General features: G+C 42.6%; 1 protein-coding gene across 11 annotated transcripts in view; it reads left to right on the forward strand.

The window, feature by feature from the left end:
- SLC7A11 (solute carrier family 7 member 11) overlaps positions 1-23,757 on the forward strand; it is a 264,297-nt gene that overhangs the window by 228,753 nt on the left and 11,787 nt on the right. For all 11 annotated transcript variants that reach the window (XM_054823912.1, XM_054823913.1, XM_054823911.1 and 8 more), the window contains 3 exons: positions 21,293-21,416; positions 22,571-22,674; positions 23,173-23,269. In XM_054823912.1, coding sequence (XP_054679887.1) covers positions 21,293-21,416; positions 22,571-22,674; positions 23,173-23,269 — 325 coding nt within the window. The remainder of the gene's footprint in view (positions 1-21,292; positions 21,417-22,570; positions 22,675-23,172; positions 23,270-23,757) is intronic.

Below are 23,757 nucleotides of genomic sequence, written 5' to 3' on the forward strand. Positions count from 1 at the left end.
CATATGTGTGCTGAGTCCATAGCGATTGCTGTTTGAAATGAAATATCTGAATAATCCTTGAAGCAGAGCTTCACTAAAATAACCTCATGCAGCCACGTCACAGTGCAGCTTTGATCTTTTTGATTTTCTTACATTATAAGGATCAGCCCTACTCGAACTGAGGTCATATTGTATTGTCTAAATAATAAGTGAATGAAGGAACAGCCGGGTCTCTGAGAGAGAATTTGTCACCTGAAAATTGACAGGAGCTGTGTTGCCTGGAGCAGTAAATTTAGAGGACTGGAAATCAAGCATGTTGAACTTTCAAACTCATTTCTTATACATAGTCTTTGAGCTCATCTGTATTCCTGAGCATCCGCTCTGTACTCTCAAGAAAGAGACCAAGCTTTTTCAATCAAGGACCCTAAAAGCAGCTTGTGCCCAAACAGCACTTCCCTCCTCCCTTCCCAGGCAGAGCAGAGTCCAGGATCAGTGCTCTAGTTTGTCAGGAATTTTGACGGACTCCAGATGAGAAAATAACACAGGAATGGTTTTACATTACAGCGATGTCTTCAGAGCCTCGTCAAAGTTGGGGCCAGATTGTGTCAGATGCTGGCCAAAGAGAATGCTGCTTAAAAAAAATATTATGTTCTGCGTCCTCAGTATGAGCAGATGATGAGCCCAAATGCTTCACGTTATAAAGATTAGGCTTTTGTTGGAAGAGAAAGAAAATATTATTTCACTTTAAGGGAAAGGAAGCTAAGACCTGAATTCCTTAATGACTTCAAGGAAGTCTGTGATCAAGTGGGCAACTATAGGTATTGATTCACAGTCCTCCTTTAACTCAAAATCATATTATTTCTTTGGCAGTGTAAATTTTTGTTTGTGTTGTTGAATTTGGGAAATATTTTTCCTTCAGTGATCTTGAATTTCAATTGTATAAAATGATAGCAGATTTTTAAAGGGTGTGGATTCTGAAAATATTTTACAGTGAAAAGTTAAATTCCTTTGCAGTTGCAGTTAAGTGTAGCTGCTATTTGGTATAATCCTTTCTTCTTTTTCTTTTTTTTTTTCTTCTTTTTTTTTTTTTTCTTCCTTCCCTTATTGGGCCATTTCACTTGCAAATATTCTGTTTCTGTTTGTAAAATAACTTTGGTCCAGCCCAGGCAATCTATCATTGTTTAAAAAGTTACACAGTGCAAAGAACATATTATTGAGATGTATAGTGTTTATAAGCCTGGTCTCAGATTGATAAATCATGTCTTGTTCTGTTGAAAAGCCAAGAAATGAATTGCTTTGCTATGACCTTGGGGTCTGAGATTAGTCAGTTTGTCTATTAGATTTTTCCAGTGTTCTTCTCACTTCATTTATTCCTTCTTTTCTAAGGAACCGAGAAGCAGTAGATGTATAGCAAGTCACCAAAGCTTGATGTCATCAGACATTTTGTAAAATCAGGATATCAAAATGTTTGATTTAATCTGTTTTTATATTGGGTTTAAATAATGCGAGTGTCACGTCTAATTAATCCAGTATGTACCACCCATTTGTATTAATTAATGTTTAAAGTCACACTTTGCATCTATGAGGACTGAGTGAGAGAAATGTGGTATCAGGTTGGGGTTTTTTTCAGGGAGTCTAAGCATCACAGAGATGCAGATGGAGGGGAATGGTGGCTGAGACACTAAAACTTTTCCAGCTCCCTAGTTGGTTGTAGCCATCTGATTTTTGGCACTTCACATTAGGATGCACCCCCCTTTCAAAATCAGTCAGAAACTTGAATTGAGCTGCTGCTTGCTGCCAATCTAGACCCGGACTAATTATTCCTAGTAATCATAGCAATGAAAAATATTTTAATGTTAATTGAGAGGATGCAAGCCTTTGCCATTTCTGCCTCTCTACTTCTTTGTTCATTTTTGTTATTTAATAATTTAATGACAAGCTCTACTCTGAAGAGGAATATTAATATTGATATTGATTATCTTAGGCACCAGAAAATGAATAAAGTCAGGAGTTTCCCTCCCTGCAGCTATGCTGTCATTTCAAACGCACCTCATCACTGCTTTTTATTCAGGAAAGACAGACGATGTAGTCGAAGCACTGAACTGGGACTCAAGAGATCTGGCTCAGGCACAAGCTTGGTTTGAAAATGGAGGGTGGGTTACTTCATCTCTTCTCCTCCTGTTTCCCTCCTTTCCTCCCCTTCTTTTCTCTGTCCACTTTATGGAGTGGGAGGTATCGCCTCCTGGCTTCATTTTTTGAGTATTTATGTCCTTCCAAGGCCGAGGGTAAGCCATGAGCTATGGGGAACCAAAAAAAGTTTATTTGGATTTAAAAATCTAAGCGCCTACTCCTTGAACCGAAGGCTTTAGCAGATTTATTAAACCCTGAGTGTGGCTTCTGTAGGTCCCGGTCCTGTAAAGGCTCATACGGTATCAGTGGAACAAGGTCCCTACCTACCTGTGTAGGTCCCTACGGCAGCAACTAGCACCTGGGGGGGTTCCCCACAGGGATGCAATCTCATTCGAAAATAAACTTCGGACAAGCCTTTCTCACAAAGTAGCTGGGCATCGATGCAGTTCCTGCCTTTTCAATCTGACACTGGATGCGGGTATCCTGACTAGATATAAGCAGAACAGCTTTGCTACGTGGAATTTGAAATCTTTCTTGCGTTATTCTGTTCAACTTACTCGTAAAAGATACATTTAACTGCAATTCATTTTCTTCATGTCAGGCTACAGTGCCAAATGTTCAGTGCAGAAATTATAGGATTATGTTGTGATATTTTTTCTGAAGATAATCAAGAGAGACAAATGCTAATCTTTCAAATATTTTGTAAAGCCCATTTGCTCATGTGAATTCATCAGATTAAAGGGAAAGTTGGGTCAGTTAAGTGAGCATTTGCATTTTTTCTTTAATATATTATTTCTGTCTTGGGTTATTTTTCTGTTTGTATACTTATTTTCCATCATAGAATGAGGACGTTCTAATTACCCTCCCTCTAGCTATTTTTATGCATCACTTCCATAGCAATCTTATTCCTTCTAAATGTTGCCGTATCTAACAGCATAACAGGCTACCTAAATTCCCTCAGATATCTGCTAAGCATCCCAGAAGATGAGGTGTCCAAACACTGGTGAATCTAACATCACTTTCCAGAGTTTAATTGTGCCCTGCGTGAGGGATAAAATGATAGATTCACAGTCATGTCTTCAGAACTATAAAATCCTTTAATGGGGAGCTGAATCTGCCAAATAAAGAAAACAAATTAATTTACTAGATCAAATATACTTAAACAAAACCAAGCATGGGGTTTGCTATTTGTAAATGGTATGAAAAAGCATTTCATTGAGAATGTAATTCAGTGCATTTGCGTGTCTGTTTCTCCCTCAAACACATTTACCAGCTCATAGGGGAGCTGGCTCACCAGCGTGAGAGCGTTCTTGATAAAAGGAACTTTCCTTTACTTTTGCTCTCTCACTAACCTTGTTAACTACTTGCTGCTTGTGTGCTTCACGTCCTCAGCTCATTCATTATAGTTTTTTATAAATGACTGATAATTCATTTCTGAAACTAAATATTTCAGTCTTGGATGCATGTTTTTTTGATGGGTTCAGATTTCTGAAATCTCAGTGTAGGCAATAATCTTTTGCACTTCATGAAAAAAATTAATTAAAGGATGCTGCTGCTTCTTTTGCTGCAAGCTTGACATTCTTCTATGGGTGGGATCCAAATGTTCTGAGCCGCTTTGCTCTTATTTACAATCTTTTTTCACTAAAACTACTAGTTTGGGAGGCTTTAATTGTCCTATAGTTTGGTACACAGGGGTTTCCCAAACTGTGTCACTTGAAGACCATGGGTACAACATCAGGCTGAGAATTGCTTGACAAAATGGTATGTGGGAGGCAATGGTGTCATTAGCCGTGATGTGATACTCTACGTAAATAGAACTTGCTGAGAGGAAGGAGTAATTACTACTTAATTTTGCACCTGAGGTCAGCTAATTTTTGGTGATAGTTTGGGGCAGCTCTGATTTAAAACCAGTTGCAAAGCTGAGGAAGCAAGTATTGAAAATACTCTTTGGCCAGCTATAATCTCAGCTTAGACATGGTAGTATTGCAGTCAGATTTTTCTTGTAGTGCCTCCTAATTCCTAATGGGGATGCCAGTAAATCAATAAAGAATAATAAGCTTTTATAAAAAGCCATCAGACTTCCTTCAGGACATATTGCTTTTGCTGCTGTACTGCCCTGCATGTCGGTGAGTGGAACTTTTAGGGTCACAAGCTAAAGGATCGTGAAGGAAAAGTCCATGCTGGAGCAGCAGATGCTGGGGCAGGTTCAGCTGAGTTTTGGCTCCAGCTGCTTCTCTCTCTCCCTTCTCCATCCCACCCCCCACGAGATGTGCAGTAAATGCCCTAACCGTGACAATCTCTTGGTTCTGCCAAGGATGGAGCCGCGTGTGAGATTTGCAAATCTTTCAAGGGCTGCAACTTGCTTGTGAGCCATACCTGGGGCCTCTCTGTGATAGAATTTGGTGAGGGTCACTGAATCCACAAAATATTTCCAACCAGCTGGTGTGAACAAGGGAAACTGTGATTTTAACTGCGTTAGCAGCTTGAGTTAAACCAGGGAAAAGCTCAGGATGGAATTGAAAGTGGTAAGCCAAATTAAAATCCAAGTAGTTGGGCTGGTTTTTTTTTTGGTTTTTTTTTTAACTTCAATTACATTGAACTAGCCTTTTGGATTTGATAATGTGGGTTACCCTTTACTCCTGCAGCGCAGACTTTTCTTTGGCCCTGCAATTCTTGAGAGTTCCGGCACACTAGCTACAATATATAATATCTCATAATTAACCGAGGATGCAGATTCAGTCCTTGGGTTCTTATTTTCCCCGTTCTAAGCTGTTGAACACAACCTCCTCCTACCACACCTGGGTGTCCCTTGCCCCACGGGTGCAGCGGGGTCCTCCTCAACAGCAGCGCTGTGTCATAAGAGAGAGGAAACAGAGAAGCACAGCTAGAAAACATGGTGTGCCATGCGGTTGTTTGAGTCTGGAGCGGTCCAGAGGTATGCAGAAAAGTCACTCTGCAAACCTGAGTCCCCTGCCTTGTCTTTGGCACACGCGCTTTGTGTCTGAGCGGTGCTTTGAATTCGCCAGAGCAATATATGCAGGCAGCAGAGGGGCTGGGAAGATGACTCACTGCATGAATTCACCTGTCGTCTGGGATAGGGATCACAGAGAGCAAAGGGTGCAGCAGCAGGGATGACAAAAAGGCTGCACGTTTCATTGGGCACCGTTTCTCTTCCTTAGCTCTGCAGACAGGCGGAGGTAGCTGCTGTGTGCGCATACTGCTTTCCAGAGGCTGCGGATTTTCCTTACGCGTTTAGTTAGGGACTGACCTGATGGATACTATCACAATCTGTAATGTTCAGGAACGTGCGTGTGACACACATTCAACATATATTACTATTTCTTTTTCTTTTTCCCTTGTGCAGTTTCTTTTTTTTCCCCCACCCCATGTGTTTTGGTGCTTATATCAGTGCTGAGTCCCGTGGTTCAATCCCACACCAGGAGAGAGAGATGATCCCCGGGTGCAGCTGCCAGGCACCAGTATCTTTGTCATTGGCAGCTGCTTTCTAAACACCAATTTAGCATTTGAATCGGTTCAGCTGACTTCCAGTCTTTCTATCTCTTCCACTTTATTATCTTTCTATTTTAATGTTTTTGGTTTTTTTTTTAAATGTTCTATTTAGAAATTGACTGCAGTGAAGAGCTCCCTGTGACAGGGTTTAAACTGATACGCCAGTCGATATGTGTAAATTAGCAAAGAGACTGATGGAATCTGTAGCGTCTGTAAAGGTTTCAAAGATGTACCTTGATCATTAATTAAGACAATAAGGATGTCTCATAAAATTGTAGTTGAGGAGACTAATAATTCACTATCAGATGAAGAAAGGCAAGGTCACTTGTATAATTACCTGTTCAAACATTTATATTCCTTGTGTAAAAAGGTCCTACTTACGCAAAAGTCAAGCTGATGGCCATGGAAATATTCAGGACTAGGAAATGCAGACTTCCTACGTAAGCTTTGAGGGAATACTAAAACAAAAAAAAAAAAAGTGTAGTTGTGGTTTTCTATCTATTTGTTCTGTTTGATTTTTGTAGTATGATTTATTATTCCATACAAAGTTAACTTGTAGCACATGCCTGGCACAGGTGTTTAAGGAAGAGTGAGTGGAAAAATGGAGGAACAAAAATGAACACTGTGGGTGCAGGGTTAGATCAGTATTGCTGTGCTGGGTTTTAGCTGTGGATATGTGTATCGACATTAATAGTGCTATCGCTGTTCTTTTTCTCCTAGTTGTCTGATATAGGATCTGATTCCAATTCCTTTTATTTCTCAAGAATGTAATAAAGATACTACAAAGATGTTAGCACAGAAATCTGGAAGGTAGTCGTCTACATGAAAAATGAAGGATATTCAGCAAACGTAGCTGGAGGATGGAAGGAAAAAGAGAGGGGAGAAGATAAATTGCAAAGGCAGAGGCCAGAATACCCCGCTGATATATGCAGGGACACAGGGTTAGTAGCGCTGTGTTCCCGTCCGTGCTGTTCGGAGGGAGGAGGGTAAGGCAGGACGGGAGAGCAGGCCGCCTGCGTGACGGTCTCCCCGCTAAGGCACTGCCTACGTGAAGGCAATACTTGAGAAGCCATCGCTTTGATACGTTTGCTTCTGTTTACGTAGGCTCTGTGGTTTAAGATAAAAGGCCCAACGTGAAATGAAAATGACTGAGCAAAATCTCTCAGAATTCTGGAAACACTCGAATCTTGTTGGGGGTTACTTGTAGCTCAGAGAACGCACCGTTCGGGCAGGCCTTGGCTGAAGGAGGGGTGTCTGCTGCGGGGGAGAGCTTCCCGCGGGCCCACTGCTGGGAAGGGCGGACAAGCGGGCGCGTGGGCTGCCTGATGGATAGCCTTAGTTTTGCTGATCCAAGAGGAGTGGAGAAAGGGAGTCTGGGCTAATCTCTTCTGCAGGGCATTGCGGGTATTTCAACGTGTTGATTTTTACAAGTGACTGCCTTTGTCAATGTAATGCTGATGATGTAAGGTGTTGTGACCGGGTACGGTGAAGTGATTGCCCGGAGCGTCCGCAGACAAGGCAAACATCTACACGGAAGTGGACACTTAAGAGGCAAACCCTCAACGAGGTTCCTCATCTTTTGCCAAGCCTGTGGCACCTCTTTCGAGGAAGCAAGTTCAAGGAACTCAGCTGGAGCTTCCTGCCCTCCCTCCTCCTCCTCCGCAGCGGTAGAGGTGTCTCCCCAGGGTGCCCAGCGTCCCGCCGGTCTCTGGGAGCTGGCTGGCAGTTGCGGAGAGTCTTGCAGCCCCTCTGGCTCCAAGGTTCACAGAGCTTTGGTGGCTCCAAGGCGTAGGGGTGTGATAAGCCTACGTGCTGGCTTCACCTCGGGGTGGTGGCCGCCTGACTATCTGTGCGGTGGCTGTTTTGTTTGCCTTGCGCAGTGTTGCATCGCTACGGAGCCAGTCGCTCCCTTCCAGCCCTTGTGGCTCGGTCTGCTTGCTGATGTGATAACCTGCTGAGTGCAAGGTGTGTTTGCTTTCCTTTTTTTTTTTTTTTTCTTTTTTTGTTTGTGTATGTGAATCATTGTTACTATGAATCAGTTGTGCTAAGGAAGTAAAAACAAACGTTTATTCACAGTCTCCCCCGGGGTAGTTGGCAAAATCCTAATCTGCTTTACCAGCAGGCTAATGTAATGTAACAACAAAGCAATGTAACCTTCGAAGTTTCCACTGCCCCGAGTTTTCCTTCATTTTCACCACCCGAAATACGTGCAAGACTATTTTAACATCTATTTCTCTTGCACTGAAGGACATAGCAGCACCTGTACAGAAGGGTGACAGTATCCTCTTTATGGGAACCCTGAGCTGCTCAGCAGAATATTTATTGCAGGAATACAAATCTCTTGCAAGACTGATGTACAGCTAAAGGTCCAGAGCTGTACAACATACTGTATTTTCCTGGAGAGATCATGGGTGTCTCAGGGCTAAGCTAGCTCTTCTCTTGGCCGTGGTGATGGTCCCGGGCTATCATTAGACATTTTAGTTCTTTTTCAGTGGTTCATAAGGAGGTGGCCTGATTGAATTTACTGGAGAAGAGGTGAGACACCAGTGCATTAGTGGCAGCTGGAAAAGTGAGTAAACTCACCAGATCAGTTATAACCAGAGGAGGCAAAAAAAAAAAAAAAAGAAAAAAAAAAAAGTTGTCCAAGTAGGAATCAAAGTTGTCCAAGTGGGAATCAGATAAAGCTGTATCTATACACTTACAGTGTCAGCCAGGGCACTGAGTCCTCTGTGCCAAACATACCCGGCCAAATCAGCAAACCTTTTGTCTACGTAAGAATTACTGGCTTGAGAAGCAGCTTTTCATTTAACTGTGATGTATTGCCTCTTTGTATGCTAACGCAATGCCTGAAACCCCTGATTGCACTCGGCTGATAACCGCTACCAGCCTGTGCTTTGGGCTAAGAGCTGGGTGAGGTGACAAAGCCGTGTCCGGGTGAGGTGGCTCAGAGCTTGCCTCTTGATACAGCGCACAGTCGCTGCCGCTCCCCCCCGACTGCCGCGTTTGTCACCTTGGGCCCTGTGGGGTTATAGTCTCTGGGACAGAAAGCACGTGTGGTTTATACAACTTTCAGTGTCGATGCTGTTCTGCAGCATAGGCAAACCTCGCCTGGGTTTTCCCCTTCCCTCTTTAAGACAGGAGCCTGGTTTCTTCTGGTGCGTTTATTTCCTTATTTACCAATGGCATTAGCCGTGGGGGGAGGCGATTCTGAGCGCTCGCCTTAGTGTTTCGGTCTGAGATTTAAATCTGGGTTTCAAATAACACTGAAATCTCACTGTCAAACCCAGCAGAAGCCAAGAAATTCCTTATAAAATTACATAGGCGTAGAGCAGTCTTTGCTCATGAGTGCTGTCAGTGTTGGTTACATCCTGTGTGTAGAAAACGGGGGACTCTCACAGCCGTTTTTCCTGCTATTCATAAAAACAAGCCAACCCCCACTACCTACGGGTAGTTATATACGGCAGAGGCTGCTAGTTTAATTCACAGTGTGATGTTCTGATCTGTACCATGGCGTGTCCTTTCCTGGCTGCAGAAGAGGATGAGCCTCCTTGCGCCCCTTTTGTTTCCTTTTCCCTTTAATGCTGAGCCTCAAAAGTGCAGAGTGCTGAGCCAGTGTTAGGTGAGCGCGGTGTTACACCAGAAGCTGTAGCAGCATCTTGCGTGCCATTAACGGTAACCTTTTATTAGAGCACCATCTAAAACTTGTATAGTCTGACGCTGGCAACTAACTGGCAAAGAGAGTGAGATAGCCTTGTTTGCTGCTATGAAATACAAAATGGGAGAATGAAACACAAATGGAGGAATGGACTACTGAAATGGCAAGGGTAGTAGGTTCTTTATTGTACTCGTGTGCATCAGATTGGAGTTTTGTAACAGCAAAAACAGTTATTAACACGTGATGTCATCAAGAGTACTTATGCTTTAGAACAGCATGGTCAAAATATCAATAGCAATGGTATTATCATACACAAGAAAAGGAATAGATTCCACTTGGTTCAGCTAGCAGAATAACTTACTCAACTTTGACGCAGTCTCTTTGGATGAGACATTCAATGGGGCTGTTGTCTTTGATTGTTTGCCTTTAATAAGTAGTGAAATTGGTGACTTGTATTTAAGATATGTAATAGCCCTATCAAAACAAGACAATCTGGCTTTGTGCATCTTTCCTGTAGATGAGCATATCCCTTTCCGTGTGATCACAGGAGTTCTGTCAGAGGAGGCTGTAGGCTCTTCTTAGCTGGCGAGTGCTCAGATTCCTATTCCCCTGCACACCCCTTCCAACAGCTAATGGTAGCTGCGTTATGTGCGTGCTTCGGGGGTTACTGATGTTCTGGAAGCGGGTGGCTTACAGTGCAGCTTATACTTTGATATTTGGCTGTGAGTGTGCTGGAATCGTAAATACAGAGTGACAGCGATATTTTATTTAAGAAAATAATATTGTTAACTAACAACCCATAAGGGTTTTCAATCACTTAAATTACAGTACAGCCTATATCTATGGACTGTAAACTAAGAGGATTTATATAAGATTATAATGGCTCCAGAGGAGCTGTGAAGTGAATAATCTGCATTTTATAAGTTGCGCTGCTGTGGTCTATTTTGCCAATCCTCATTCACTTGTAACACTTGTTGTTGAGCAAGTACTGTTATTTGCATCTTCACCTTGTTATTGTGTTTTGTTTGTTGCATAAAAAAAGGACTATATAATAACAATATTTAATTTTTTGAAGTATGATGGAATGAAATGTCCCTTAGAAGAGTAGTTTTGATGTCATCATTTGAAAAGATCTAACAGCAATGGAGAGACCTCCTCCATAGACCATGAGAACAGATACAGAATAGGAGCATTCTAATCTGACAAGAGATTTAACTTCTGTGTGGGGTTATTTTAGAGAAAAGAACTAGATTCATCCTGCAGTGAAGGAATGACAGGTGTTTCTATTTTTTCATATCTGTTTATTACAGGAAAAAAACAGCTGCTAAGCAAAACCAGATAAAAGTAAAGATTTATACACAAAGAGCACAGAAAACCGTGAAATTCCTTTTCCTTGGGCAAAACTTCATTAGAGGATGAGCTTCTTGTGGGTCTAAGGACAAAATGTTTCTATAGATATGAAAAATAAGTAGAATCACTTTAGGATTCTCGTTTGATGCTTGTGAAGGTCATGAGGAGAGTGTTTTTCTTAGTTGCCGGCTACCCCAGACACAAGCAGGTCCCACCTGTAGGCCACCTGGGCATGGTATTGACTGTTGTCAGAGTCAGGATGCTGTCCTAGAAGAACTATCCTGGAGCGTAATGAATCACATATTTTCTCTGCTCCTAAGAAAATAATTTCCCCTACAGTGGCCCAAATCCTGCCATCTGCTTTGTGCTTATTTTGGTTACTGAAACAAGCCTTGCAAGCACTTTTGCTAAACTAAACACGTAAATTTGTCCTGCTCCGCAGAGCTGGTGTTTTCTCCAGGCTTACTTTTGGGTGCAGATGCCAGGGAGGCTGGTACTGGGCAGTGTGCTATGGAGTGCCAGGATGTAGGGCTTTTTGGTGGTGCCAGCACATGGGTTTTTATCAAGTCAGGAGAAGAGACAGTGCAGTAAGTTCTGTATAAACCGTTGTTAACACTTTCATTTTAAGATTTTTTAGCATGGAAGAGTAGCGCGTCATTGACAGAGGGTACACTGAACAGTGTGCAATTGCAAAGATGAGTCAGTCTTAAAATCCTAAGTCTCATTGACCATAGTGTCCAAGATCATTGAAAAAGATTAATAATTCTGGCTATTTCATGTCAAAGAACTTGATTTGCAGAAGGGTTGAGGACTAACCCTCTAAGGGTTGTGTTTAAGATTTCTCAGCTTGGACACAGAAAAAGGAAAATCCAGCCTTTACTGGTGATTTTGAAAATTTTGTATATTTCTCTTCATGAGATCACTTTCATCACTTCTTTAAACAAAAAACAACACAAAACAAAGGATATGCTCTTCTCCTATACATGTGATTGTAGTTCAAGTATTATGAAGTTTTAGCGAGAGAGGATTTTTCAGCTTTCTGATATTTCCTTTCTCAAAGCACTGAAGGTAATAAAATAGAAAAAGTTGATATTCCCATTTGAACTCCATTCAAGTGCCTCCAGTTACTGCACGCTACAAAGGCATATTTCAGCTCACACTTGGAGTTTTCTGGATTTCTCTTGTGTGTCAGAACTTAGTCATTTCTTACAGAGTTATTTCAGTGTGCTCTATGGGCTGTCCCACATCTGTGGCCAGTCTGCTAGGCCGTCCTTCGCAAGGGCCTCATTTCACTGCTTTCCACGGAGAAAACTATTTATCTGCCAGACAGCCACCTTCACGGCAGTGCAGTATTGTTAAGACATCTCCTTTTAATTTCATTTAAACCCTTTTATATCTTTTAAAATGCTAATGCTTTGATGCACCTGCAGTTACCATTTTTCTCATTTTGAATTCCTTCAGAAAGAAGGGCCTTTCTTGGTAAATGATATTTCAGTTTCCATGGTGCCTCTTATTACAAGTAGCTGCTCTTTTCATCACCGAATGGTGCAATTTTCATTCATGCCGAAATATCAATGGTAACATACAGCAGCAAATTGTTCCTTTATGATCCTTGGCATTGTGGAAACTCTCCTGCTCAAAATTAAATGTCAAGGAATTTAACAAGTATGAAAAATCTGACTCCTTTTATGCTCACACACACACGGACACACGCTCCTCCCTCCATCCCTCTGTGCACCTAAGCATTTGTCTTCCTGTGTTACTGTAAGGAGTCATTAATAAGCTACCAGCGATGCTTCCTAAAAAGTTCAGCTGTGGGGCCGAGGGGGCGGCGTTCCCTCCCGTACCCTCCGCCGGAGCTGGGCAGGGTGTTTTGTATTCAGGCTGCTTGTTCCCAGCCTCTGAACTTGAGCAGCTCGTTTTGGGAATGATAGCAGCCTCGCCAGCCTGCTCCCTTGCATTACTCAAAGCGTCACTTTGCCATTTGCCGTGCTGTAAATCAGAAACATACGTCCTCAGTATAGACAATAGAAATACATACGGATCGAGGCAGGGCTCCGCTTCCACCCCAACCCTGCTGCCTGCAAATGCTCGGGATCCTGTGGTAGTATGGGAAGGGTGCGGTGACAGGCAGCGTGGCTTTGGGTGGGATTCCTTTTGTAACCACCCTAATCTCTTTCCCTGGCCATGGCGTTATTACTAGGTGGTAGCCGCTGGCTGAGGTTTCCCAGCTGTGAGGCCTGATCCGCTCATTTCCCACCTCAGGTTCCCTTGGTTGTACCAGTAAATATTGCCCCCGACTACTGGCAGTGCTCTGCCAAGTGCCATCTTTGTGCTTCACGGGAAAGCGGCCGTGCAGGGCGGCAGCTCTGCCTGCTTGTAGGTCTGCAGGAGACTCTGTCTTTCCTATGAAAAGTGATTCTGCCTGGGGAAAGTAGACCTTGTGTTCAGGGACTTAATAATTTCAAATTCCCAGGAGAGCCTCATGTGGTAAATCAAACTATTTTTAATATACAATTACATCACAACCTTCTTTTTACATTTATTTCAAGTCTGGCAGTGAGGTACGTGTCTGCGTGGAGCAGTTAGAAGGAAGCTAGCCCCACGATCCCGTGCTAGATAAGGCGCAGCTTGGAGGAAGCGCTTTGAATCGTGCCCCTGCCCCCCTCCCCTTCGTTTTCCATACGTGAGCTTGGTGCAGGCAGGTGTTTTGTTTTTACAACCCCATGTCAGGTTTGTGGTTATAGCTTCCTTGCCTCCAAGCAAGCACCGTGATTTACTATTGCTTCTCACCGTAATCTACGCCACTGGCTGTGCTGTAAGCACTTCCAGCAAATAGGCCGCAGAAGAAAATAAAAGGCTGGAGCTTGTGAAAGAGCAGAGGTGCTCCCTTCATCTCCTGCTTGAGCGGGAGCCAGGCCATAAAAGTCAAATCTGAGTTTCTGCATCTCTGGTGGCAAAGGTCACAAACTTCCTAGAGTATATGAAAGTTTCCCACAAATGAAATAAAGGGAAGGTGTCAAAACGCTGATGTTAGGTAGAAGCGTGGAGGTCATTCGTCAAAACCAGGAGTGACAATATATTTGTATTTGAATCCTCTGAATTTAGACTGTGCTGCTTTTTAAAAGGCAAGCTTTTGTGAAAGAGAATGACAGACGGTGTTTTAATTACAGGTCTAACCTAAACCACACCTTAATTGCAATATCTTAGATAAATGATCACCTTCATCCAAGCATCTTCACTGTCATTTTAGGTGCTGAAATGCTAAATGCAGATCCTTTGCTAGAGATGCTGCTCAGCTGCTGCCCGTGTTCTCAGGCACCTGACTTTTCTCCAGTTAAGCCTCCCAGGCTCTCTGAGGACAAGCACACCTGAGTTTCCAGGGCAAGCCTAGCTCCATGCAGGGGTGGCCAGGCCTGACAGTTACAACAGGAAAGAAAAGCCAGCTTAGGTCCTTGGGACATTTAGGCCCTCCGGAGGGGTATGACTTAGGGTCAAGTTACAGTGTAAAATAAAAGCCAGGTCTGATTATTCATACATCACTTGGAAACGGTCATAAACTTTGTACAGTAAGTTTGCGAATGAGGTAATGTGAAGATGTTGGATATTGGCATTTAATGGATGTATGGAAAAATGGTTTATCAAAGAGTTGACAGAAGTCACAGGGGATGAATTTATATCTTATGTTTCAAGTTTGTGTTCCATTTCTTTTTTTAAAGAGATACTTTTTAAAATTAAACCCCCAATTTCCTTGCACTTCATGTTATTTCAGCAGCTTTGTGTACTGCTTCATAGTGCTCACTTTCTGGCTCCTAACAGCGCTCACACACTTGCTGTACAAGAAACGTGCATGGCTAAGCAGAGACAGCGTGACTAATATTTAGTGTTGTAACCTTGAAAGTCCTTTGTGGATTTAGCTGTCATCTTTAATATCTGCTGTCTGGGCTTAGTTTTTTTGGGGAATGCCAGGAATGCTATCCACTCCATGTGAAAAGATTCAGGATCCTGCTTGAACACGACAGGTTTCTCTAGCTGGTCGGCCAAGTTTCAGAGGAATCCATTCCGCTCTTCAAAGAAAGGTGTTTCATAAAAGGCATTGGCTTGACAAGTTAGGGCTTGGGCCGTGACGTAAATAAATAACAGCACTTTGGTGAGATCCGGCTTGCTGACCTGAGTCAGTACACGATGTGACCACAGCCAGGTTCAAATCTCTATTAAAATAAAGCAAATTGGCTTGCGAGCAAAACAATTATCCTCAGTCTCTCCAGGACCGTTGACAGACCTGCTTCTGCTTGGGATTTCTTGCTAGGGTTTGCCTGGAAGGAGATGTTACGGAGAGCAGCGTTACCCTGTGCAGTTGGTACCTTTCTAGGTCTTAAGTTTTAGCCAAGAGAGAATGTATGCTAATTTACTTTTTAGGAAAGCCTGCTGGAAAGGATATTGAAAACACTTGAGAAGTTAATAAAACCTGCTGCCCTTCCCAGCACACTTGTAATACCCTTTAAAGTCAGTTGGTCACAGAAGGACCCCTTTTATGAACTGTAACCAATTATAATCCATACCAGTGAGGTCAAACACCAGGAAGAAAGCAAGTAATTAGGCACAGCAGAAACTCTTTTCTTCTCTTGCTAGGGGACAGAAAGCAAGAAGGTTTTTAAATGCAGACTGTGGCCTGATTCTTCACTCTGTTATCCCAGTGTGGCGGTGCTGTGTCTCTGCAGATGTCAAGAACCAGTGCATGGAAATAAGAAGGGAGCCCTTTAACGCTCGCTCCAGCAGTAACGTCCGTCGAGCGTGTGGTGGCGTAAATGAGAGCACAGCTTAATAGCTAGTCTTTCTTTTTTTTTTTTTTTTTCTTTTTTTCATTTCTCCCCTGGAGAATCCCAATCAAAAGAAGATGAAGAGAAGTCACATAATTTAATAGTGTCTGAGCTGCAAGCCCACAAACAGCAGCTCTGGTCTGGAACATAAGGCTGGAACATATTGGGAGGCAGTGAGGGGGGAGAAGCGGTGATCTGCTGAGGGGAGCCTTCGCTGCAATAAACAAAATAATAATAGCTCGTTGCTGAAGTCAGTTGTTGCTGAGACCCATATTAGCATTTACAAATACGTGGATTCGAGAGGTGCTGTGATGATTCCCATCCCTTTTGCCTCTCTATTCCAGGCTTTGATTCTGTCCTGGGAGGTGGCCTCCTTTTAAGTTTTGCGTCCTCCTTTTCTCCTAACAGATGGGTGAGATTGTAATTTTTTCACATGTTGATACGGTGAGAAACATTTGATCGTTTCAGTGTAACGGGCTGTCTTGTAGTCTGCTTTTTACATGAAAAATATGCATCAGAGATAGGTAAGTTTACATCAAAACATACCGCTTTGCGGTCCAGGGTTTGGGATTGCCACAGCTTGCAGAATGGCTACCTGGAAATGGCAAGACATAGGTCGGGCTCTGGAACGCAGCACTTACTAAGCTAAGCCTATACATCTTCTGGTTTTGCACTGAAGTCCTGGGAATATTACATTACCAGGGTTCTCTTGCTGCTTTCTGTATTGTATTTGGTTATTTTTTCCACTGTCAGGTTATTTGGATAAATTTGCACTTGTGACTTCTGCCAAGCTTTGGCCCTATGGACAGTGCAATGGATGATTAGATTTTTTTAAGAGTGCCAAAATCTGGAAACAGTTCAGTTGGAAAATTGCTTAGCAGATTGCAAATGGTGAATAAATTATTGCACAAGGGAACTTTTGAAAAGGATCTTGAAACTCCTGTAGTAGTGAATTTTCAGCTAAAGGAATATAGCATATATAGGCTCATGCTCACGAAAACCAAACAAATCCTTGTCTAGAAACCATGTAAAGGAATGAGGACTTTTCTTTTCTCCTTTTTTCCTTTTTTTTTTTTTTAAAATAATTTAAATGTAACAGTATCTTTCACAATTTCCACAGCACAGTAAAGATGTGGTTTAGCTCACCTAACTTTACCAGTAATTACTTGATTTGTTTAGATCTTCTGATTTGTGTTTCCCAGCTGGGTCCCACTGGTGCAGCTTTTTCCAGGACAGTTGACTCAGACCGAGCATTTGTAAAACCTGGACTTGAAATGGACACAAGGAAATAATTTTGGCACGGCCTCTCAACAGCAAAGGATGTGGTGGCAATGTGTTTCATACTTGTGAGCTCAGCTGGCTTGGTGGGGCATTATTTGACTGAGTGCTTGTCGTTTCATGGAAAGAACAGCCCGCAGTGGTCACAGCTCTCAGCACTCAGTTTGTTGTTATAAAAGTTGTCATTAAGCTGGGATATGAGCTGTAGACTTCTGGGAATGTTCCTCGGCTGATTTATTAACATTGTTCTTCTTATCCCCAGGTTCTTGCTCTGGCTTTCTTTCTCTTTTTCCCTTTTTTTTCCCCTTTTTCCCCTCTTAGTCTGCTCTGTGCTTTTTCTCTCAAAAACGTTTGTAGGAGGTAGAGCAGTACCGAAGCGGATTATCAGAAGATCTATGATTCTGCAACACTGAAGGTCAAATTCAAAACCCAGTGGATATCCTGATTAACTGAACCCTGTGCCCTGGCTCCGGGGCCCTTCACAGGTTCTAGGAGGAGGCCATTTGCTTCCAAGCTGTATACAGCATAGCTTGGCAATGCATTTCAGCCCTGTATTGCCACAGGATGGACTAGCTCTATTCCTAATGCTGAATCTTTCTGTGATGTCAGACTCCTCAGTGACTCTCTTTCTGGGAAGCGCAAGGTAGATGTGCTCTTCGTTTAAGCTGCTGTGATTCTTCATTACTATTGCCTTGTATATAGGGCAGAAGGAGAAGATTTGGCTTTGAAATAGTAGCTAGGGATGGGTAAATCTTAAAATGTGTGGAGATTCAATTCAATTTTCATCAACATTTAGATGCTTAGAAGCTACCCTAATTGTCTTTCATCTGATTTTATAAAGACTTTTTAATTATATTGTCAATATTTTCCTGATTCAGGTTTCCTCAGATTTTTTTTTTTTTCTTTTGGATACTGATTTTCTTCAAAGTTCTGGGAGAAGAGATGAATATCGCATAACACTTCCTGGCAGCAGCTTCCCCTTCTACCCAAGGAGCTGCCTGCTTGAATATCGTCTTGACAGTAATGCACAAGACGCTTCCAAATCATTGTATAGGTTGGGGCACCTCAGGGTCTACTCAGAAAAACAGCTGATACGAAAAGAATTTTTCTTGATTTTTGAAATCCGTTGAGATTTCACTCGGAGATGAAATGCAAAAGGAAAACACTGCCCTACAGTAATCAGTAGCCAACTTCAATGCAAGTTCAAGTCCTGGGCTCGCTTTAAGTAAATGCAGTATTGCCATCTCCTGTATCTGAGCACATGCAATGCTATGGTTTTTAAGCCATTGGCCGTTCTGAGGTCTTTACCGGTTGGATGAGATTTCTGTCTTGGTTCTAAGATTTTTTTCCTAAGAAATGTCATACTGAAAGGGTCAAGTTTCCCATCAGAAGTTTTACCTTCAATGAATCAAAATCTTCAAGTGAAAAATATTTTTTCTTGAATTTTCTGATTCCCTCTAGTCCCAAACTTTCAGCTAGCTGTGTGGCAGTTTGTGATTTGTTTGAATCGGAAACATGGCTTACGGTGTGCTAACACACCATGTTGTGTTTGATTCATAGGATGCAGAAATGAAAAGGTGAAATCTGCATCGATAGAGGCAACTTAATGGAGAATAGAACTTAGGTATGGTTTGTCCGGATTTGGAAAGAAGATTTAGAAGTCTAGGAGAATATCTAAAATACCAGAAAATTGGTGCAGTGATGCTCCAAGGAAAGGAAGTAATCTTTATTGGTAATGGCATTACAGCTTTTATTCCAGCGCAGTGACTGCAGTTCATAGCAGAGAGTTTGATAATGGGGCCCTGTTGCAAATTGGGAGCTGCCGCTTAAATTGGATGGATAGAGAAAAGACACAATTAAAGCTCTCACGTAGTGGTTTTACATATGGTTCGCACCTGTCTGTCTGTCTGTGCTTTCAGATGATTCGAGGACCAAGTGTAAATCTGTACTGAGGTGTCAGTGAGAAATGAACCATACTGTATTACTCATCCCTGAAATCTTGAAACCGGCCTTTCATTTTTGTCTAAATCTGTCATTGAAAGCAGCGCCTAACAAGCAGCGCTCGGAGGGGCTGTGTGCGAAGGTACGGCAGCCCTCCGAAGGCCTGCTTCTGCCGGGAGACAAAAGGAGGTGCAACCTGAGCGCTCGCTTCGCTCAGAAGATGAGGACTCAGGAGCTTAGAAGTCACAGCGTCCCTTGTGCTGCTCCAGGCGTGAGTTATGATCTGCAGACATTTTAATGAGTAGTGTTTGCTGCCCAGTTCTGGCTTTTTTTTTTTCCCCCCGATCGTCGTTGTTGTTGGTATTACTATCCAAGGGGGTTAGTGCTCTTCAGCGTAACAAGGCAGGACCCGTGGTGCTAAGGAAACAGTCACGGTTGGAAACATGATTTCCCTCCCCCCCTTAGTTTTGAACTGCCATTTTGTTTTAGAGGAAATTAGGCTGGGATTTAAATTAGAAGAGAATACAGCAAGCAGGTGTTTGGTAAGAGTTAGAATGGACAAAGTTTGTTAAGTTTAATAATGTGATTTCATTCAAATGGTATTTGTGAAAATAGTACAGATTTGCTATTTTTGGCTGGCAACATTTTTTTAAGGTTGGAGTAAGTGCTGATTTATCCAGTAGCTTGGTAGTTGAAGCATTCATCTCAGATGCAGAAGATAAAATGAAAATTTCTGTTCTGAGAGGCTTTGAAGCCACGTATCCCTACTTTGAATCGGATGCTAAATGGATTGAATGCAATTTACACCCAGGTCCGGTATGAAGCTTTACCAAACTGGTTGCAAAATCTCTGGCAATGTACGAAAACATTTTTTGCACAGACATATTACCAACACACAGTTCTGCAGTATTTTGTGAGTTGGTAATTTTGTGGCTTTTCCAGCAATACAGCACTTGTATTCTGGGCTGGCCTTGCCGTTGTCTTCCCCATCAACAAGCACATCCTACATCCGACTGACTCCCCTCCTTCCAGCTTCTTCCCCTGAGACCATGTGCGTGAGGCAGCAGTGGGTTAATGCAGTATCATCATGTCCCCCCACATTAGGTGCTGCGATACGGCACGATCCTCTTACTTACCTGTGACTCTGGGTTATTGACGGTATTTGACACCTTGGTTTCTAAGGTGGGCGAGATGTGCAACAGCGATACTGACCCGCTTTATTTATTTAGTCTCAGTTTAGAGTGTCTTTTCAGCTCTGTACAGGCATAGTGATGTCAAGGATTTCTTTGAGAAACAAGGACTGGTAGTGAAGAGGATCCTTAAATTCTGATCCAGCTGTGTTTCTTTGAGAAAAAAATCAGAACATTATGAATCTTTGTGTTGATTCTTTTCCTTTGAAGTAATTGCAATAGTCCCTTAGGACTGCTTGTGGTCTCTTCTGGGACACCAGAATTCCACATTCTGTCTCTCCTTTCTCCCACCTGATGGGGCGACCTTCACAACAAAGTTCTCTAAAATGTGGCAACCTTTGCATCTCTTCAAAAGCAATCTTGATGTAGACAGTTGGAGGGAACTGGCCACGAACAGGAGCTCTCAGCTCTCCGCAGAGGCAGCGCACATACTGCATCTTTCCAACCACAACTCTCAGCCAAACAATTGGTTTCAGATCTGAGCGTCCTCTTGGTGCAATGCAGATATCAACGATACCAAGCAATGATGTCAAGTCAAAAGAGACTAAAGTAATGCTTGAAGCGTCTGGGTTTTGTTCCTAACTCGAACATTTGCCTGCAGTGTGGCTTTGGACAAATTCACTGTGCCTTTGCTCCTCTTCTTTAGAATAGAAATAACTCTGCTTTTCTGCTTTGCTGACTGAGAGGCCATGCTGTATAGAAGTTTGGTGGTGTTATTTGTTGTAATTGTTCTGCCTTTTAGCTAAGATGTCAGGGGTTTTGTACTGTTCAGTACTATTTGTGCTGTGCTAACAGTACAAATTTGTGCTGTTCCTATTTCTGTGTCATATTCTGCCCTCATGCATCCCTGAATAGTGAGCAAGATAATTGGGATATGGGAAGGTGTGCGAGGGAAGAATTGCACAGAGCGGGAGAGGACAGAATTTCACATGCTAGACGTTTTGGCATCTGGGGGAAGATATCGAACCACCTCCAGGTGGGCAGTCATTGAGTGCCAGTAGGTATGTTGGAGATGCTACTGTGATTGCTCTCCTGATAGACAGAGAGCCGAATCACCTGCATCTGTCATCTGCCTTATTGCTGGTTCAAGCACCCATACCTGCTGCCTTCCCGCTGGGCTCAGCTTGAAATTCAGTATCGGTGGGCAGCTCAAATGGGCCACGCTTCTTGTGTGGGAAGCATGGGGACCACAACCTCTTGGCATCCCCAAAGGACTCCTTCCTCAAATGGTTTCTCACCTCTTCATTATAAACCGAATTGCTTTGTCTAGATGGTTTTGCTCAGATGTGTTATTTTTTACTGGTGGTTTCTAATTACGGTATTTCAGGATCACCAAATGTGCATTCACCGTCATTAGTGGCTTCTTCTCATGTTATTTGTTTCATGTTCAGGGAATAGCAACCAGATTGCAAAATAATGAGCTACCTTGTGTATTTCAGAAACATACCCCTCGCAATATGCATTTCAATGATTATCGTCACAGTTGGCTATGTGTTAACAAACGTGGCTTATTTCACTACAATCAGTGCTGGGGAATTGCTGCTTTCAAAAGCTGTAGCAGTGGTAAGTTACAAAAGAAAAATACAAAGCTATATCCCTGCTGCAGTTGTGTTTGTTGATATATTCTTATTTCCAGGGGAAAAAGTTGGGGGGGACACATCCAATCAGGCTTTTCTATGGCTCCTCTCTTACACCACATATTAGCATCCCGGTGAACTTAGTCTGATTTTTGACTGATGAGTGGGATTGCACTTAAGGCCATCGATAGCATTTGCAGTGTAATGTTAGACTGTATTTATTTACCTGATATACCAAAGTCAACAGGCCTTAAATTTGATAGCCAAGTACATGCTTGAAAAATTCTGTGCTACATTGTAGGCTGAACTCCTGGGAAGCAGGAAACAGATATTTGTGGAAGTGGGGGCTCTGAACTATTTTTTTTGTAGCAAGAAGCGGTAACGCTGTCTCTGCACAACATGCTTCCTGAGTACGTAGGAGGGGGGTTACTGTAAATACTGGAGTTCATTTGGGAATGAGTTGCAAGGCAACCTGGTTTGGAAATACTGCTTTGATTGTTCTTGCTGAATTGTGGTGATGACGCTGATTTTAATATTTATGGTTCTGACTCGCAATGAGGAAATAAAAATTTCCGTTTACTTTCCAGTAGTGACACTGCCTGTGGCTATTTCAATTGATGTGACATTTAAAAAATGACCAAATTCTGTAGCTCTTGGGAGATTTAGAAGCAAAACATTTTGCAAATCTGAAGAAAATTGTGCACATCTCCTGTGGTGCCCAAAACTTCAATTAAGGCTCTTCTGGTAACCCGGAACAACAAAGTGTGGATGGATGGACTGTACCACTGGGTAGCATCAGCTAAGTAAAATGAAGGCTCTAAAAAATATTAGGTATGCAGATCAGACCGTGATGCCATAATGGTCTAAACTGACAGAAATCAGGGCCTGGTTCCACCTCCACAGCATTGCCTCGCCTGGCAATCTTCCACGCGCAGGCAGGAGTGAGGGTGGGAGACCTCATCTGCGGTAGCCTTGGTGTCACAAAGTAAGAGGTAACGGATGCACAGCACGACTTTCAGTGAGGGATGCAAAAAGGGGTAATAACTAAAACTTACTATGCTTATTAATAACATGTTAATCGAATAAAATTACTTTCGTGTTTTCCGAAAAATCACTGTGCGTTTCTCTCTCCTCTAACAGACCTTTGCCGAACGACTAATGGGAAACTTTTCTTTAGCTGTACCAGTATTTGTTGCTCTCTCCTGCTTTGGATCTATGAATGGTGGCATTTTTGCGGTCTCCAGGTGAGCATTGCTAATATTACTGGGGGTGAAGGGCATGGGATATACCCTGAAAGTGAGGAAGCAAGGGGAAGGGAGAGTAAGATTCATTCCTTTAGCAGGAAATGAAAAAAGCCTGTAATGTTTACCAGGTGTGAGGCTTTTTCTCACTTTGTTCCTGTTGAGTTTAGTATTTCGTGGTTAAAACCCTTTGAATGGTTTGGAAATGGATCTCTCTGAGCATAGCACTTAATTAATAGCTGCTTTGTTTTGTGTGAAGGAGGGAAATTGGAGGGAAAATATTAACTAATTCGAAACACCGAGCGTAGCGTAAGGTAAGGAGGGGACACCTTCAAAGCTGACTTTGATTTCTGCGTATGGGCTTCTCTTGCTAGTCTTTTCATTCAGAATACCTCAAACAAGCCTAAGAAGTGCCGCTGTGCTCTGTGACTTTCATGAGCCGCTTTGCCTAGTCACAGTAATGAGCACATTTAAAGTCTGTCCACATTTATTTCCCACCAGGATGTTCTTCGTTGCATCCCGCGAGGGTCACCTTCCGGAAATTCTCTCCATGATTCATGTCCGCAAGCACACTCCTCTGCCAGCTGTCATTGTTTTGGTAAATCATACAAACAAATGTTCCTGCACAAGAATTCATATTACAGGCTTGCTCTGGAGGATTCGAACAGAATTTGGGCACTGCTTGAGTCTCATTTATTAATGTGTACGTGGGCTTTGGGGCAGGGCAGAGGACAGGAAAGAGAGGAATGAGATTTGGGAGTTGTTCGTATTCTCTCATCTCCTTGCTATCTTGTCAGTAGCACTTGACTGCCTATCTCTGCAGCCAAATTCACGTCTTAATGCCCTTTATTTCTAAGGACCTGCTAGTGATGAGCTAGTTCCCTTTCAGAGAAACAAATTCCGGTTAAACAAACAAACAAAAAAGGGATTCATTTAACTGAAAGTGCAGCTAAACACCAGCATCTGGGAGCACCCTCAAGGCTCATTATACCACCTTATAGTGAAAAATGCAAACAATTATGCACTAAGATAATGGAAGGGGAACCCTCAGCAGTGCAGTGTAGCGGTGATTAAAAAATGAGAGAA

The sequence above is a fragment of the Grus americana genome, chromosome 4 (assembly GCF_028858705.1).
Source record: "Grus americana isolate bGruAme1 chromosome 4, bGruAme1.mat, whole genome shotgun sequence".
In the NCBI taxonomy this organism is placed as follows: Eukaryota; Metazoa; Chordata; class Aves; order Gruiformes; family Gruidae; genus Grus; species Grus americana.